The sequence below is a fragment of the Oryx dammah genome, unplaced genomic scaffold (assembly GCF_014754425.2).
Source record: "Oryx dammah isolate SB20612 unplaced genomic scaffold, SCBI_Odam_1.1 HiC_scaffold_26, whole genome shotgun sequence".
In the NCBI taxonomy this organism is placed as follows: Eukaryota; Metazoa; Chordata; class Mammalia; order Artiodactyla; family Bovidae; genus Oryx; species Oryx dammah.
The window spans coordinates 89,252,256-89,272,278 of NW_024070210.1; the positions used below are offsets into that span (position 1 = coordinate 89,252,256).

The 20,023-nt window shown below is 35.7% G+C and overlaps 1 protein-coding gene across 1 annotated transcript in view; it reads right to left on the reverse strand.

Moving 5' to 3' along the window:
• ERO1A (endoplasmic reticulum oxidoreductase 1 alpha) overlaps window positions 1–20,023 on the reverse strand; it is a 53,321-nt gene that overhangs the window by 9,965 nt on the left and 23,333 nt on the right. Inside the window, exons 7-11 of the mRNA XM_040225864.1 lie at window positions 11,310–11,430; window positions 9,180–9,226; window positions 6,735–6,746; window positions 882–908; window positions 671–763 (exon numbers count right to left, since the gene is read on the reverse strand). Coding sequence (XP_040081798.1) covers window positions 671–763; window positions 882–908; window positions 6,735–6,746; window positions 9,180–9,226; window positions 11,310–11,430 — 300 coding nt within the window. The remainder of the gene's footprint in view (window positions 1–670; window positions 764–881; window positions 909–6,734; window positions 6,747–9,179; window positions 9,227–11,309; window positions 11,431–20,023) is intronic.

Here is a 20,023-nt window from a genome sequence, read left to right on the forward strand (position 1 = left end):
AATAAACTCAATTGCTTTACTGAAAATAAACTCAATTGCTTTACTGAGAAACCAGGACTAATCCAATCAAATTTCTGAATATAAATATATTCATAAAACCAAGATACAGAAGTCAAAGATGACTATCTGAAATTACTAATGAGTTTGAAGTCCTAATTAAAGTTAATATGATTTTGTTTCTAAGAAGTAAGAGATACTTTAATTCTAGAATAAACATGTTACTGATGGAAATCCAACATGGTCTCATTTTTCAACAGCCTTGTAAAGAATGAAGAGCAGCAAAAAAAAAAAAAAGCTTTTACCCATTAAACTGCAGGCCTGAAAGCTGACATGCAAACAGAAGGATTCAGATACAGTAGTATCTAATGAAAACAACTTTGCTCTTGGGAGCTATTTCAATTCCCACAACAAAACAAAAGAACATTTCCAAAGTGATGTGTATGATTTTGAGCAGCTTCTTAAAAGAAAGTGAAGACTGCTAAGAATAGGCTGAACTTTTCCTGATAATGTCCACAGTTCCCACATTCCTGATTACTGCCACTTAGGAATAAAATTTTCCCTGCCTAATACTCAACAGGGCCAATCTTTTCCCATCCAGGAAATACCAAGAACATTTTAAGAATTTAAGAAATTAAGTGTGGTAAAGTCAATAAAAGTGACTATTATATACCTTGTAGAAGATACCGTGCACTCAAATGCACATTAATGCTTGCATGGAGGCCAGATATAAGTCTGTAGAATGCTCTTTTCTCTACGCAGAGACCTACAAAAGGTAATTTGGAAATAGAAATTTCATATGTGAAACTTGTAAGATATAAAATTAATTTTATGTGTATTTTAAAATGAAAAAGAATTAAATTTGTTTAAAAGTGTCCAATTACCTTCTAGCCAACTGTAAAAAGTATTCTCTGAAATTAAAAGAAAAATAAGTCACAAGATTGCAAAAACGCCAAAATACATATTTTTCAAAAGTTTTAAAATATTATAACAAATTTGTGCCAAACAGCAATTTAAAGGTCCCAGTCTTGTTTGCAAAGGAGAAAGGTTCCTGGTATGGATTCACTTTAACCACCACTCAGTTGCTCAATCTTTAGAAGGCTTAGCATTGCCTTAGGTGGCCCTAGCCTTATAACTTTTTGGATAAAGTGCTTTATATGAGGTCAAAACACAGAAATTAAATAGTAAATCTATACATGGAAAAATACTTAGCCTTAATAACAATTCATGTTATAAAAATTAAGAACACATTATATACTTTTTAAAATGAGAGAAGTCAAAATTATAAAATAGTATTATTGGAAGTATATTATTAGTCTATGGCTGATAGTATTTTATGCCATGCAGTATTTCAAAAGAACAATTTAAGGAAATGTTACAAAAACCAAATATCACTTATATTCTATGACCTACAGCAATCACTGTTCATATACTTAGACCTGATAATTGCTCTTAGAATTGTGCTCTAAAGAAATAACTCAAAATGGAGGTGGGGGGATAATACGTTGAAAGATGATTATGTTCTACGTAATTTTTAAAACCTGAAATAACTAAAATGCACAAGGCCTGAGCTAACATGATAGAATACTATGTACCAGTTAACATGACTGAATAATATAAAGCTTAAAATGACAAGCGTGTGGAACACAGACAATGCATGAAAATGTTTGTTTGAAATAATATGTAAAAAGGCATAAGAAATATTATACCTATGTGAACATTCTATGTCTATATCTACTAGAGATGACAAACATTGTACTATATGGCCCTTTTCACCAAAGTTGTTTATAGTAATATTAATAATGAACCAAACAAGCATAAAAGTAATGGAAGAAATGACAAACAGAATAAACATACATTTATATATTTACAGATTACATAAAAACTTAAAACATTTGTGTCAGAAAACTTCATAAACATAAGCAAAATGCAAACAAACTGAGTAAAATGTATGTTGCAAACACAACAAAGGATAATATCTTAAGTGTATAAAAAGTTCATACACCAAATAAAAATGCTAAAGCGCCCATTAAAAAGGGTGAATAATATGAACAGAGAATCCATAAAGGAAAAACACAAATGGTAATAACAGATAAAAATTGTTCTGTCACATCAATAATAAAAATGCAAATTAAGCATATCTTGTACAACATAGCGAACAAAACAAATATTTTTAAATAACTATAATACAACCTTTAAAAATTCTGACTCACTATGTTGTACACCTGAAACATATATTAGACATCAACTATACCTCAATAAAAAAATTAATTAAAATGCAAATTAAAACTGTAAAGACAGAACTTTAAAGAGTAAAGAAAAAATATGATACTTAATTTAGACAAGAGTCAGGTAAAACTAGGTGGCACAATGACTGGAAGGGGTGTAAATTATTAGCACACCCTTTCAATGACAAAAAGAAACTGGTCGTATGTATCAAGAGCCTAAAATGTCCTTATCCTTTGATCCAGTAAATCCATTTCTAGAAATCTAAGTTGTTATGGATGAATGTTTGTGTCCCCCACTAAAATTCATATGTAGAAGCCCTAAACTCCCCCTTCCTCCCCCCACCATATGATGGTATTTGGAAGTGGGTCTTTGGGAGATAACTAGGCTAAGATGAGGTCATGGGGGTGGGGTCACCATGATGGAACCAGTATCTTTACAGCTATCTGTAAGCCTGGAAGAGGGCCCTCCCCAAGAACCAAATCTGCTGGCACCTTGATCATGGACTTCCCAGCCTCCAGAACTCAGAAAATAAATGTCTTTTATTTTAGCCACCTAGTTTATGGTATTTTGTTAGAGCAGCCTGAGCTGATGGCTGAGGGAGCAAGTTGACATGGTAATAATAATATATAAAATCATAATGTATATATTACAAAAATATTAGTATAAACATGAAAATAATGATAATTATCAAAATGTTAGCAGAAAAGCAGTATGAAGTAGTTAAAAGCATAGACCCTGAAATCAAACTGCCTGATTTGAATCCCAAACTCTGCTACTTAGAAATCACATGGTTTTAGCTGATTTGCTGAACCTTTCTGGGATTCATTTTCTGTCTATAAAAATGGAAATAAAAATCCTAACAAAATGTCCTAGGATTGTTGGAAGGATTAAATAAACTCATATTTGCAAATTAGTTTGAAAAGTACTGGCATGTCTTCTTAGCCATTATTAATGTCAATTATTTTGGGGTTGTGGGATTACAAGTAATTTGTTTCCTTATTGGGAACCTCTATGTTTGGGGTTTAATATTTTTTTTAAGTTAGGACCTAGTCTTCCAAAGAAATTTTCATTTAGTTTTATAGTCCTGAAGTAGATTGTCTGTGAATATGATCCAATTAGATAACCGCCTAATACGTCAGCTTTCATATTTTACCAGAATGAACACTTAAAATTACACTCATAAATAAGATGTTTTCTCTAAGGATAGGTTAACCATCTTTACTTTGATAATGAGACAGGTTAAGATCTTGAAATGGTATTAAAAAACTGAAATAGCTTCTTTTTTCTCTTTTAAAATTTGTTTATTAAATTTTTTTTATAAACCCTTGTGTTGAGGGCTGACTTTCAGGACACAGCAGTGAGGGAGCTGCTCTGCTACATACGAAACCCTGACCCAGAAGCAGGTCGTCTACCAATGGTTCAGCACCAGGTTCCCCACGAATATGTGGTGCATGATGGGTGAGGGGGCAGCTGCCTTTCTGGCCACGCCCCATGGCCCAGGAGGAAGGGCTCTCCGCACTGGTAAAATAGCTTCTTTTAATGTAGCCAGAATATAGCATAGAACTGGGAACACCCAAGGTGGAATAAAGTTATTCATAACTGAAAATTATAGGATCACCACTAACAGTAACAAAATATGAGACACCTTTGCAAAAATAATCATACTACTGAAGAATTTCTCTTCCAAATAGTATAGTTATGATTCAGTATTTTATTTAGCTGCTACCATTACTATAAAATAAAGTATAATAATAAAAGAACAAAGTTATAAGACTTTCGGATTCTGTTATCTAATGCAACCTGTAAAAATAATGCTCAGAAGACAGAGATTATGGTGGGGTTCCCTGGCTCAATGGTAAAGAACCCACCGGCCAATGCAGGAGACATAGGTTGGATCCCTGGTAGGGAGAGATCCCATATGCCACAGAGCAACTAAGCCCATGCGCCAAACTACTGAGCCCACGTTCTAGAGCCCAGGAGCCACAACTACTGAGCCCAAGTGCCACAAGAGAAGCTATGGCAATGAGCCCATGCACCACAATTAGAGAGTAGGCCCTGCTTCCTGCAACTTGAGAAAACCCTGCATGGCACAAAGATCCAGCACAGCCAAAAATAAATAAATAAAAATTTTTTTTAAAAGAGAAGAGAATTTAGAGTGAGACAAAAGTGATCCTTTACATTTTAACAATCTCATCTAGCGAGAGTAAAGCTACTTACTGCTGAGTCTTCTCATATTGCTAAACACATGGCCTTAAGAATAACAAAAATCATTCCAATCTAATTCATAAAGCAAAAATATTCTCAAAAAGACACAGTAAACCTAAAATATGTTAAAATTTGGGGCATTACAATAACTTAAAGAGCTGGCAATGATATCCACACCCAAGAATCAGCACAGGCTTGGAAGCCAGTAGATCAATGCTCTGATCATGCCTCTTCAGTTCCGTTCAGTCGCTCAGTCATATCCACCTCTTTGCGACCCCATGGACTGCAGCACACCAGGCCTCCCTGTCCATCACCAACTCCTGGAGTTGACCCAAACTCATGTCCATTGAGTTGGTGATGCCATGCAACCATCTCATCCTGTCGTCCACTTCTCCTCCTGCCTTCAATCTTTCCCAGCATCGGGGTCTTTGCAAATGAGTCAGCTCTTCACATTAGGTGGCTGAAGTATTGGATATTTCACCTTCAACATCAGTTCTTCCAATGAACACTCAGGACTGTTCTCCTTTAGGATGGACTGGTTGGATCTCTTTGCAGTCCAAGGGACTCTCAAGAGTCTTCTCCAACACCACAGTTCAAAAGCATCAATTCTTCAGCACTCAGCTTTCTTTATAGTCCAATTCTCACATCCATACATGACTACTGGAAAAACCAGAGCCTTGACTCGATGGACTTTTGTTGGCAAAGTAATGTCTCTGCTTTTTAATATGCTATCTAGGTTGGTCATAACTTTCCTTCCAAGGAGTAAGCGTCTTTTAATTTCATGGCTGCAGTCACCACCTGCAGTGATTTGGGAGGCCAAAAAAATAAAGTCAGCCACTGTTTCCCCATCTATTTGCCATGAAGAGATGGGACCAGATGCCATGATCTTAGTTTTTTGAATGTTGAGCTTTAAGCCAACTTTTTCACTCTCCTCTTTCACTTTCATCAAGAGGCTCTTTAGTTCCTCTTCACTTTCTGCCCTAAGGGTGGTGTCATCTGCATATCTGAGGTTATTGATATTTCTCCCAGCAATCTTCATTCCAGCTGGTGCTTCATCCAGCCCAGTGTTTCTCATGATGTACTCTGCATATAAGTTAAATAACCAGGGTGACAATATACAGCCTTGACATACTCCTTTTCCTATTTGGAACCAGTGTTGTTCTATGTCCAGTTCTAACTGTTGCTTCCTGACCTGCATACAGATTTCTCAAGAGGCAGGTCAGGTGGTCTGGTATTCCCATCTCTTTCAGAATTTTCCACAGTTTATTGTGATCCACACAGTCAAAGGCTTTGGCATAGTCAATAAAGCAGAATAGATGTTTTTCTGGAACTCTCTTGCTTTTTCGATGATCCAGCAGATGTTGGCAATTTGATCTCTGGTTCCTCTGTCTTTTCTAAATCCAACTTGAACACCCGGAAGCTCATGGTTCACGTATTGCTGAAGCCTGGCTTGTAGAATTTTGAGCATTACTTTACTAGTGTGTGAGATGAGTACAGCTGTGTGGCAGTTTGAGCATTCTTTGGCATTGCCTTTCTTTGGGACTGGAATGAAAACTGACCTTTTCTAGTCCTGTGGCCGCCACTGAGTTTTCCAGATTTGCTGGCATATAGAATGCAGCACTTTCACAGCATCATCTTTTAGGATTTGAAATAGCTCAATTGGAATTCTATCACCTCCACTAGCTTTGTTTGTAGTGATGCTTCCTAAGGCCCACTTGACTTCACATTCCAAGATATCTGGGTCTAGGTGAGTGATCACACCATCGTGATTATCTGGGTCATGAAGATCTTTTTTGTATAGTCCTTTTGTATATTCTTGCCACTTCTTAATATCTTCTGCTTCTGTTAGGTCCATACCATTTCTGTCATTTATTGAGGCCCATCTTTGCATGAAATGTTCCCTTGGTATCTAATTTTCTTGAAGAGATCTCTAGTCTTCCCCATTCTATTGTTTTCCTCAGTGATCATGCCTAGAACCTTCCTATGGGTGACCCAGCACATCCCAGATTCAGTCAATAAAGAAGAAATTTTCCCTGACAGAGGCCGGGAAATGCCTCACTTTCACACACATAAAATGTATGACTGAATTATCAGAGTCTGAGGCAGCCTGTCTCTACTGTCTGATCCCAGGCACAAAGAGTCATTTTTCCTTAACCTATGCTGTCCCTGTCAGCATCTTAGATAAACAAATAAAAAGTAACTTCTCAAGTCTCACGTGTGGGAAGAAAAAACAAGTTTGCCCACAAACCTCTGAATATAAGCAAATTCATATCTGTCACGTATGATAAAGAAATTATACTTACCTTCACTTTTACCTGAAAAAAGAAAAAAAAAAGTTTTATTATTGAAAACTCCTTCCAGATGCCCCTTTTAAAATGCTACACTTCCATTACCTTTAGTCCATCAGCTCACCCACATAGAGAGCATCTGAGAGTGATATGCTTGTGAATGCAGCTCTTTCTGGTCATAAAAGGAATTATGCCTAATTTAACTAAATGGCCTCATTTCCAAGAGCCTGGATAAAGAGTAGTTTCAGCTTGTTCAAGATTTAATGTGGGCTGACAGGAAAGAGAAATGTAATCTATCATCTAAGAGTACTCTTAAATATCTCAAGGACTCACAGTTATTTGGCTGTCAGAGCCTTTTTACCTATTTATTTATCCTACAGCTATAAGACAGTGTCTGCTAAGGATCTGTGTTTTTGCTTCAAAATTCCCAGAACTGACATTATAAAAATTTACCTTATTCAGCAATATTTTTAAAGACTATGTGTAAGATCCAAATATGCACAATCCAGCAGTTTGTATGCAGCTGCTCATTAAGTACTGAAAAACTGTCTTCATTTTGCCACTTTTATTTAATGCCATCATTTATTAAAGTACCAGATGCTCATTGCAAATATATGTTATAAAGATAAGACAAAGACAAAATAAAAAATATCATTCATAACTCCCTGTGCCCAAAGATAAATACCATTTACATTTTGGTAAGTGTCTTTTTTCTTTGTGCACAGGATAGTGAGATATTATACTATTTATGTTTTTATAAAATATATATTAATACATACTGTCTAATACCTGCTTCTTCGCCTAAATGTGCTATTGATCACTACTGATATAAATGAATACAAAATTTTCAGCAACATTTAGAATGGCTATATTCTACTATATAAAAATACCATAACTCATTTAACCAGTTCCCTGATGATAAAGACTGACATTGTTCCCATTTATCTTTAAAATAAGCAAAGGTGGTTAATTAACTTATCAGATCATAATGTGACTGACTTCACATAAGAGTGAAGATTATCTCTTGCCTAGGAATTTGCATCTCATCTGATATTAAATCAATAGTTTCCACTGAGTACCATATGTGACTTCATATAAATCAAAAGCTGTGTTTAAAGACATTTTTTCATTTCTAACCTAAGAATGACTAGTCTGCCAGCCTTTATGGAATGATGCAATCTCACTGCTTTCCAGAAGTAAATTTCTGTTTGTTGACTTTATAAGATCAGCAGTTTTTCAAATAAATTTAAAAAATGAAAACCATTCCACATTTTCTAAAAGTACATCAAAGAATTCATCAGTAAGCATATCTTCAGAAAACATGGATATGTATTTCCTAGGGAAAAAGCCTGAAATCATACACTTAAAATGGTTTATTCAACAAACTGTTCTGCCTGTTATAGACTGGGCAAGGTTTGTGACTTTCAATTTTATGTCCCCTCTGCACCTATCCAGTGCCTAACACATAGTAAATAGTGGATAATCATTTGTTGAAGGAACAAGTGATTTTTACTACTGTAGACAAGACCATTAAATGAGGAGGGCGATTTTCATTGATCATTTAACTATTCCATCTGTTATGTTTCAGGCTCTTTACTAAGGGATGAAACCAAGATGCTACTCATATGTCCAAAGTACTAGGGGAAATCAATAGTTACATGGTGGTGGTGGTGTGGTTTAGTCACTCAGTCATGTCTGACTCTGTGCAACCCCATGGACTATAGCCCATCAGGCTCCTCTGTCCATTGGATTTCCCAGGCAAGAATACTGGAGTGGGTAGCCATTTCCTTCTCCAGGACATCTTTCGACCCAGGGATTGAACCTGAGTCTCCTGCTGGGCAGGTGGATTCTTTACCACTGAACTACCTGGGAAGCCAATAGACACATAAATAGTAGTAAAATAATGCTAGCAAGTGGAAAGAACTGAAAGAGGAACAAAATAATACATAAGATCATTTTGTGGAGAGATTACTGCCACTTAGGGGAGATCAGAGAAATCGATGGAGTGGGCAAGGAAGCATTTAAGCCAGACCCTGAGTATAAGCAGAAAATGAAAAATGTTAATGAGATATAAAGTCAACTGAATTTGAAATCAGACTCCCAAGATAAACAATATAATTTCAAGTTTTAGGAAAATGTAAGGCAGAAGTTTTCTGGATATTCATTGAACTAAAAGATGAGTAAAAACAACTGAAAGCCTGAAAGCACACATTCTGCAAAAATATATTAAAAATGTATGATTTAAACTTCATCCTATGATAGTGTAAATTCATTATGAAAATATTCCTTACTAAAGTGTAAATATTTTCAACACCACTTTCTCTGCAAGAATGAGGCATAACTTTTATGAAAACAGGAATATATGATCTCCAATGCTCCTGCCAATCCTTATCTTGCCTCCTCCTTCCTTCTAACCAAAGTTGACTAGCTGATAAATAACAGTGCAAATAAATAACTCACCTTGACTAGAAGCCAAAGGATTTAAAGGTCTTTTAATTGTCTGTGGCCTAGAAACAAAGAATTAAAGTATAAAGCATAAATATGTTACCCATCATGCTATAATTAGTTAAGTAAAAGTGAAATTCCCTCAGAAAGTTTTTAATAATTATGTGCGTGCATGCGTGCTTAGTCACTTCAATCGTGTCTGAATCTTTGCAACCCTATGGCCAGGCTCCTCTGCCCATGGGATTCTCCAGGCAAGAATACTGCAGTGGGGTGCCATGTCCTCCTCCATCCAGGGGATCTTCCCAACCCAGGAATGGAACTGCATCTCTTATGTCTCCTGCACTGGTTAATAACTATATCTAAAATCAAGCTGCTTTACTGATTTTATAAAATATTTATTTTTTCTAACTGCTATAAGGGAGGATGGTTATTTGTTTTAGTGATAAAGTTTCTGATCTCTTCCCACTGTAGCAGCCAAAAAGTCATTTCATAATCATTTCTTCAAACAAAGCAAGATAAAAAACACCAGTCAAGCTCTCCTCTTAGTTACTAACATATTTTTATATTTGTTATATACATGTGTATGTCATAAAATATACTCGTTTCAAAAACAAGCAGGAAAAAAAGGCAAATACTCAACACAAGCACTAAAATAAAAAGGGATAAAAACAGTTGTGGTTAGATTATTTTCCACTTTGATAATTTTAAGTCTATCAATTTGCTCTGTGGCCATCAAGTTTGTTATAATTTCAATAAAGATGGTTTTTAATAAGTTTACAATAAGTATTTAATAAGAAAAAAGAGAGTAATGTCACTAAAATGTTTTTAAATCCCAAATTAAATCTAGTATCACTAATAGAGTTTAGGGATCATTTTAATGTACTTTATTTGTTTTACAATTGCACAACTTGAGACACTTTGAGAACAGAACACGTAAGCTGTATTTTAACATACTCAATTTTAGTGCCTCCTACATTGTTTATATTTTAGAAATATTATGTGGACAATGATATAAATCAATTAGGAAACAATAACTAACTAATAACTAATACAAAATCTAACAAATGCTTTAGTTGGGCTCTATTTTCGTTTATATAAAAAGTTAGGGAAAAAAACCTCTAAAGTAAGTCAATAAATTCTATAAATCAAACATTCCTAATAAGAGTCAAGAGAATTTAAATGAAACACATGGCAGAAATGAGTAAATAATGAAAACTCTCCACTTTCTAAATTGTAGAAATTCTGCAAGTTAAAAAAAGAAACTGTTGATCTCAAATGTTTATATTTGACACGAAAAGTAAAAAGTATTTTTGCCACACTTGGGAACTCCAGAAATTTTCCCAGAATTATCCCCACCTCTGAGATAGCATCACACCCATGTGCACACACATCCCTTCCAAAACCCAGTAAGTACCCTGTTTACAGCCTAGAGGCTTACAAGTGGGTAAACTTGAAGCACGTCTTAGTCCCCCACTGTTCAAACTGACAGCTTCCATTGTAGTCGGTAGGAGGACAAAGAGGATTCTTCCACTATGTCTTTGACACTAGACAAATCACTGAACCTTTCCAAGAGTCAGTTTTTCCATCTGTAAACAGTGATGACTACAATACAGAGTTGTTACAAGGACTAAGGAGGAAATGTTTATAACATATTTAACACAACAACTGGCACATCACGAGTGCTCAAATATTACTTGTTTATGATAAGTAATATTTTTCTCTGAAAAGAACTTAACTTTAATTTGAAAGCAGATAAAATAACCACAGCAACAAAAAAAGAGGAGTATAGAGCACCGAGAAGAATATGCAGCTATATACCCTAATGTATTCCCTGCACTAACTATATCATCTCTCTGGCTCTAGGTTAGCTCACCTGAGATTCTATAACCCACTTAAGGAACATTTGAGAAATGCTTACAACACTCCCCCAAACGTCTAATACTATTCTAAGTCTTTTAAAAAAGAAAGAAGTATTTGTTGACATGCATGTCTACATGTTTCCCTAGAGGGAAACTGGATTAATGAATGAATATGTTACTATGTCCAAATACATCCTTTAATAAAGTGAATTTGATTTGCAATTTTAAGTCATTATGATTCTGTTTGTTTATAAAGAGAAATGAGCAAAAGGAAAATGACACATACTTAAAACAGTTTTCTTCATAGATGACATTCCATATCTTCCAAGCATCTGGTCCCTTGTAACCCGTGTAGCGCTCGGGATTAAGGAGCAAATCGACATACTCAGCATCAGGAGACTGTATATCTGTGAAATAAAATGTTTTATAATAATCTTTCTTTTTTTTCAGTTACCTTAAAAAGCTAGTATGACACACTGTATTCCATTGATTCTAAGGCACTACAAATGTTAACAATGCATTTGGGACTTAAAAACACCTTTTAAGGAGAAAAATACAAGGGAAAAGAAGAAGGAACAAAAACATCCACATTAAATTACACACCAGTGGCAAAAGCATCCTGGTTTTATAAAGGTAAAAAAAAAAAGAATATGTGAATTACAGAATTAAAGGAACATAGTAATTTGATTCCGGTAAGCTATCCAGGCATTTCCCATCACATTAACCACAAGCAGTTCATAAGTAACTGAGGTAAATGAAGACATATTGGTGCCACACAGTTTGTTACCAAATACTTTCTTTTTACATGACCACTACAAAGCTGTCCCAAAGGCATAATCCTAAATATGCAAAAAATTATAAACAGGATGATATTTGTATCAGTATTATTTATAAAAGGGAAAATTAGAAGCATCCTAAATGTCCAACAGAGCAGAGCACAGGCTCTGGAGCTAGAGTACCTGGATGAGATGACTGGATGGCATCATCGACCCAATGGACGTGAGTTTGGGCAAACTCTAGGAGCCAGGGACAGGGAAGTTTGGCATGATGTAGTCCAGGGGATCACAGAGAGCTGGACACAACTGAGTGGCAGAACAACAAACAACCTACTACTTATTGACTTTGAAACCCTGAGCAAGTCATGTAAATTCTCTATGCCTCGGTATCCTCGTTTGTAAAATTGGGATAATACTCATAGTGTTACTGTGAGACTTAATGAAGTTTAAAGATGCAGAGTGCTTAGAACAATAATAAGAGTAAAATAAATACTAACTAGTGGTATTAGAAGATCCTCTGGAGAAGGAAATGGCAACCCACTCCAGTATTCTTGCCTGGAGAATTACACAGACAGAGGAGCCTGGTGGGCTATAGTCCATGGGGTCACAAACAGTTGGACACAACTGAGCAACTAACACTTCCATTTCCATTTCCACTGGTATTATGATATATAATAAAGCACTTTACAATCAAGAGAACTATTAAGTACAAAGGCAACCTACTAAAATGAAAAGATAAGCACTATAGAAAAGATAATTATAGATATATATGAAAACCACACCAAAATTGGTGGGATATTGGTTTCTCATATGTTCTATAAATTTGTATAATGTAGTAAAACTTTAAAATGAAACAAAAAAAATATAACCCCTAGTGCAACCCCCTCCAGTGTTCTTGCCTGGAGAATCCCAGGGATGGGGGAGCCTGGTAGGCTGCTATCTATGGGGTCGCACAGAGTCGGACACGACTGAAGTGACTTAGCAGCAGCAGCAGCAGTTCTCCAGTTGCCTTATGGAATTAGTTAACAATACAGTAATAACCTAATTTATCTATAAAGTTTAACAGCATGAACTAACAAAGAATGAGGAAGCGAGTGAAAATGGCCTCAAAGCACCAAAGTGGATGACAAAAATCTGAGCTGAAAGGTGCTTACGTGACAGTCCATCAAGCTCTCTACAGTATCTACTTCTCATTTAAAAAATTAAGATAAACTAAGCTTGGTTATTTTTAACCCAATTCACAGTTCATTAGAGTCATAAATTAGAAGGAAATTTGCTTCTGGAAACAGCACAGTGATAGCACCTAGAAATAACTGAGAGTCAAGGTAAAAGTAGCAATTAAAATAACTAGAAATAAAAATAAAAACTTTAAAAACAAATCTGCATGGAATCACCTAGTTTAGGAACAGATACTTTGTTCATCTCAATTACTAATAGTACTATAGAGATTACTTCAGTATAGCAAATTATAATAAATTTATAAAAAACTAACACTGACTTTCAAAATATATAAATAATACTCAGCATTTAGTATTTTAAGACAGAAAACAAACCACCGAGGAATGATTAAATTTTTAATATTCTGCTTCATAATAAACATTAGCTGACTCATAATTTTACTTATGACATAACTTCATCTCTCTCCAACTTCATTTTAAAAAGTTAGTATAACCATATTTTTCCAGATGACAAAAGCTCAAATTTCTACTTAAGATTAGATGTCAACCACAGGAAAAAAACTATTAAAAATACAAACACATGGAGGCTAAACAACACTCTTCTGAATAACCAACAAATCACAGAAGAAATAAAAAAAGAAATCAAAATATGCAAAGAAACAAATGAAAATGAAAACACAACAACCTAAAACCTATGGGACTCAGTAAAAGCAGTGCTAAGGGGAAGGTTCATAGTAATACAAGCTTACCTCAAGAAACAAGAGAAAAATAAAATAACCTAACTCAGCACCTAAAGCAACTAGAAAAAGAAGACATTAAGAACCCCAGGGTTAGTAGAAGCAAAGAAATCATAAAAATTAGGGCAGAAATACATGAAAAAGAAACAAAAGAGACCACAGCAAAAATCAACAAAGCTAAAAGCTGGTTCTTTGAGAAGATAAATAAAATAGACAAACCATTAGCCAGACTCATCAAGAAAAAAAGGGAGAAGAATCAAATCAACAAAATTAGAAATGAAAATGGAGAAATCACAACAGCCACAGAAATACAAAGGATCAAAAGAGACTACTATCAGCAATTATATGCCAATAAAATGGACAACTTGGAAGAAATGGACAAATTCTTAGAAAAGTACAACTTTCCAAAACTGAACCAGGAAGAAATAGAAAATCTTAACAGACCCATCACAAGCACGGAAATCTAAACCATAATCAGAAATCTTCCAGCAAACAAAAGCCCAGGACCAGATGGCTTCACAGCTGAATTCTACCAAAAATTTAGAGAAGAGCTAACAGCTATCCTACTCAAACTCTTCCAGAAAATTGCAGAGGAAGGTAAACTTCCAAACTCATTCTGTGAGGCCACCATCACCCTAATACCAAAACCAGACAAAGATGCCACAAAAAAAGGAAACTACAGGCCAATATCACTGACGAACATAGATGCAAAAATCCTTAACAAAATTCTAGCAAACAGAATTCAACAACATGTTAAAAGATCATACATCATGACCAAGTGGGCTTTATCCCAGGGATGCAAGGTTTCTTTAATATCTGCAGATCAATCAATGTGATATACCATGTCAACAAATTGAAAGATAAAAACCATATGGTTATCTCAATAGATGCAGAGAAGGCCTTTGACAAAATTCAATATCCATTTATGATTAAAAAAAAAAACCCTCCAGAAAGCAGGAATAGAAGGAACATACCTCAACATAATAAAAGCCATATATGAGAAACCCACAGCAAACATTATCCTCAATGGTGAAAAACTGAAAGCATTTCCCCTAGAGTCAAGAACAAGACAAGGGTGCCCACTCTCACCACTACTATTCAACATAGTTTTGGAAGTTCTAGCCATAGCAATCAGAGCAGAAAAAGAAATAAAAGGAATCCAGACTGGAAAAGAAGTAAAACTCTCACTGTTTGCAGATGACATGATCCTCCACATAGAAAACCCTAAAGATTCCACCAGAAAATTACTAGAGCTAATCAATGAATATAGTAAAGTTTCAGGATATAAAATTAACACCCAGAAATCCCTTGCATTCCTATACATTAACAATGAAAAAAAAGAAAGAGATACTAAGGAAACAATTCCATTCACCATTGCAATGAAAAGAATAAAATACTTAGGAATAAATCTACCTAAAGAAACAAAAGACCTATATATAGAAAAATATAAAACACTGATGAAAGAAATTAAAGATGACACAAATAGATGGAGAAATATAGCATGTTCATGAATTGGAAGAATCAAGAATCAACCTTGATTCATGAACCAAGAATCAACCAATATAGTAAAAATGAGTATACTACCCAAAGCAATCTATAGATTCAATGCAATCTATCAAGCTACCAACGGTATTTTTCAGAGAACTAGAACAAATAATTTCACAATTTGTATGGAAATACAAAAAAACCTCAAATTAGCCAAAGCAATCTTCAGAAAGAAGAATGGAACTGGAGAAATCAACCTGCATGACTTCAGACTATACTACAAAGACAGTACTATCAAGAGAGTATGGTACTGGCACAAACAGAGGTATAGATTGATGGAACAAAATAGAAAGCCCAGAGATAAATCCATACACCTATGGGCACCTTATCTTTGACAAAGGAGGAAAGAATATACAATAGAGAAAAGACAATCTCTTTAACAAGTGGTGCTGGGAAAACTGGTCAACCACTTGTAAAAAAATGAAACTAGAACACTTTCTAACGCCATACACAAAAATAAACTCAAAATGGATTAAAGATCTAAATGTAAGACCAGAAATTATAAAACTCCTAGAGGAAAACATAGGCAAAACATTCTCTGACGTGAATCACAGCAGGATCTTCTATGACCCACCTCCCAGAGTAATTGAAATAAAAGCAAAAATAAACAAATGGGACCTAATTACACTTAAAAGCTTTTGCACAATGAAGGAAACTATAAGCAAGGTGAAAAGACAGCCTTCAGAATGGGAAAAAATAACAGCAAACAAAGCAACTGACAAAGAATTAATCTCAAAAATATACAAGCAGCTCCTGCAGCTCAATTCTAGAAAAATAAGTGACCCAATCAAAAAATGGGCCAAAGAATTAAACAGACATTTCTCCAAAGACATACAGATGGCTAAGAAACACATGAAAAGATGCTCAACATCACTCACTATCAGAGAAATCCAAATCAAAACCATAATGAGGTACCATCTCATGCCAGTCAGAATGGCTGCTATCAGAAAGTCTACAAACAATAAATGCTGGAGAGGGTGCAGAGAAAAAGGAATCCTCTTACACTGTTGATGGGAATGCAAACTAGTACAGTCACTATGGAGAACAGTGTGGCGATTCCCTTAAAAGATTGGAAATAGAACTGCCATACAATCCAGCAATCCCACTGCTGGGCATATACACTGAGGAAACCAGAGTTAAAAGAGACATGTGTATCCCAATTTTCCTCACAGCACTGTTTACAATAGCCATGACATGGAAGCAACCTAGATGTCCATCAGCAGAAGAATGGATAAGAAAGCTGTGGTACATATACACAATGGAATATTCAGTTCAGTTCAGTTCAGTCGCTCAGTCGTGTCCGACTCCTTGTGACCCATGAATTGCAGCAAGCCAGGCCTCCCTGTCCATCACCATCCCCCGGAGTCCACTCAGACTCACGTCCATCGAGTCCGTGATGCCATCCAGCCATCTCATCCTTTGTCGTCCCCTTCTCCTCCTGCCCCCAATCCCTCCCAGCATCAGAGTCTTTTCCAATGAGTCAACTCTTCACATGAGGTGGCCAAAGTACTGGAGTTTCAGCTTTAGCATCATTCCTTCCAAAGAAATCCCAGGGTTGATCTCCTTTCAAATGGACTGGTTGGATCTCCTTGCAGTCCGATACTCTCAAGAGTCTTCTCCAACACCACAGTTCAAAAGCATCAATTCTTTGGCGTTCAGCCTTCTTCACAGTCCAACTCTCACACCCACACATGACCACAGGAAAAACCATAGCCTTGACTAGATGGACCTTAGTCGGCAAAGTAATGTCTCTGCTTTTGAATATGCTATCTAGGTTGGTCATAACTTTTCTTCCAAGGAGTAAGCGTCTTTTAATTTCATGGCTGCAGTCACCATTTGCAGTGATTTTGTACTCAGCCATTAAAAAGAATGCATTTGAATCAGTACTAATGAGGTGGATGAAACTGGAGCCTATTATACAGACTGAAGTAAGTCAGAAAGAAAAACACCAATACAAGTATACTAATGCATATATATAGAATTTAGAAAGATGGTAACAATGACCCTATATGCAAGACAGCAAAAGAGACACAGATTTATAGAACAGTCTTTTGGACTCTGTGGGAGAAGGTAAGGGTGGGATGATTTGAGAGATTAGCATTGAAACATGTATATTATCAAATGTGAAACAGATTGCCAGTCCAGGATCAATGCATGAGACAGGGTGCTCAGGCTGGTGCACTGGGATGACCCTGAGGGATGGGATGGGGAGGGAGGTGGGAGGGGGATTCGGGATGGGGAACACATGTACACCCATGGCTGATTCATGTCAACGTATGGCAAAAACCAGTACAATATTGTAAAGTAATTAGCCTCCAATTAAAATAAATTAATTAATTTTTTAAAAATAAAATACTGAAAGGCTATAAACAAAAAAAAAACCAAGTCCTAAGTAAGACAAATGCTTACCTTATAGACTTGTTATAAGAAAATAAAAATAATATATGAAAAAAAAAGATTTACAAAATACCTATCCTCTACCTACCATTACATACATTATTTATTTCTTATAAAGCTGTCCTTTTTGAAAAAAATATTCACCCTTCTGTAAGAGAAGAAACAAAAATATGTGGACAAGTTATTCAGCCAAGATAACAGAACTCCAACATATATGGAGTGAATTACTGATTTGTGACACAAAAGTAAGCATGTAGCTTTAAAAGGACGCTTTGGTAAAGGTATTCCCATTCTTTCTCTAATACTGCAGGCCTAATAAAAATATAAGTTGCCATGTTACAAGGCGAATTTTATCTCACATAGCAATGTTTAGGCCAAAGAATCCTTGCAGAAAAGATGGCAAAATTAGGGTTGCTGCTGCTGCTGCTGCTAAGTCGCTTCAGTCGTGTCCGACTCTGTGCGACCCCATAGATGGTAGCCCACCAGGCTCCCCCATCCCTGGGATTCTCCAGGCAAGAACACTGGAGTGGGTTGCTATTTCCTTCTCCAATGCATGAAAGTGAAAAGTGAAAGTGAAGTCTCTCAGTCGTGTCCGACTCATAGCTACCCCATGGACTGAAGCCCACCAGGCTCCTCCATCCATGGGACCCTCCAGGCAAGAGTACTGGAGTGGGGTGGGAGAGCATTTTATCATCCTTTCCTTATTGGCCTAACACTAGGTATAAGTCCACAGTTCTTTACCCAACACCTTTGGGCCCAAATGTGATTTGAAATTTGGAACTTTTCAGATTTTAGAAGAGTAATACAGTACATGCAACATATGTTGAATATTATTCCAGCAGAGATTGGGGCAGCAACCTTTAAACAAACACATAAATATTTATATTTCTGATGAGATGGAAGAAACTGGAGCCAATTATACAGAGTGAAGTAAGCCAGAAAGGAAAACACCAATACAGTATACTAACACATATATATGGAATTTAGAAAGATGGCAATGATGACCCTGTATGCAGGACAGCAAAAAAGACACAGATGTGTATAACGGACTTTTGGACTCAGTGGAAGAGGGAGAGGGTGAGATGACTTGGGAGAATGGTATTGAAACATGTATAATATCATGTAAGAATCGAATTGCCAGTCTATGTCCGATGCAGGATATGGCACGCTTGGGGCTGGTATGCGGGGATGACCCAGAGAGATGTTGTGGGGAGGGGAGGTGGGAGGGGGGTTCAGGTTTGGGAATGCATGTACACCCGTGGTGGATTCATGTCAATGTATGGCAAAACCAATACAAAATTGTAAAGTAAAATAAAAAATAAATACATTAAAAAAAAAACATGAATATTCATACTGAGTGAATCTGCACTAAATTTAAGGAGAAAAATAGTCATTTTTCAAAGTTTCAGATTTGGGAATTAGAAACAATGGATTACAGATATGTATCTGCTAAAATATGGTCATGGTTTTCATTAAGTTTATGTACTTTTTTTCCCCAAAATAAAGCCACAAATTAAATATGAGTACTTTCCCTTTTTTGGGGAGGGGAGTGTTTCAGATTCATCTTTTGCTTATAATTAAAATGATCTATATCATTCTTTTCACTGATTTTTTTTAAAAAAATCATTAGTCTGTTCCAAAAGAAGCAAAGAAGGATACAAAAACTCAACTCAATTTAATTTTGTTTAGCCAATTAAAATGCTAACAAGTACACTTATGAAAAAGGAGATACTAAAAAAAAACAATGGAAGACTGGGAGAATCTATAAATCTAATTTAAAAATCCATAAACCAAACGGTTCTAATGCATTCTAGGACTCCTAGGTTTTAATCATACCAAAGCTCTGGCTTGGTTTTATTTAAATGTCACAGACATAACTTATGGTTCATTATTTTCTTTCCAAAAAACAACACAAATCATCATTAAGGAAAATATTTAACAATCCAAGGTCAGTATAACAAAGCAGGTTACACAAAGTACCTGTATACATTACAAAAGTTAAATATATAAATTACTAAGTACACAGAACTGCAAACTCAGGAGGTGATTTTTTTCTCCAGAAACTGGGTTTTCTTTTCAAATTGTTTTATTGTGGTAAAATGTACACAACATGAAATTTGCCATTTTAACCATGTTTAAGACTACAATTCAGTGGCATTAATTATATTCACAATGTTTTGCAACCATCATCACTGTTTCCAAACTTTCCTATCTTTTCAAACAGAGACTGTAACCATTAAGCAATAACTCCCACTCTCCTTCCTCCTAACTCCTAGTAACTTAAAACCACTTCCTGCCTGTATCAGTTTGCCTATTCTAGATATATCATGTAAGTGGGGTCATAGGACACTTGCCTTTTGCACCTTG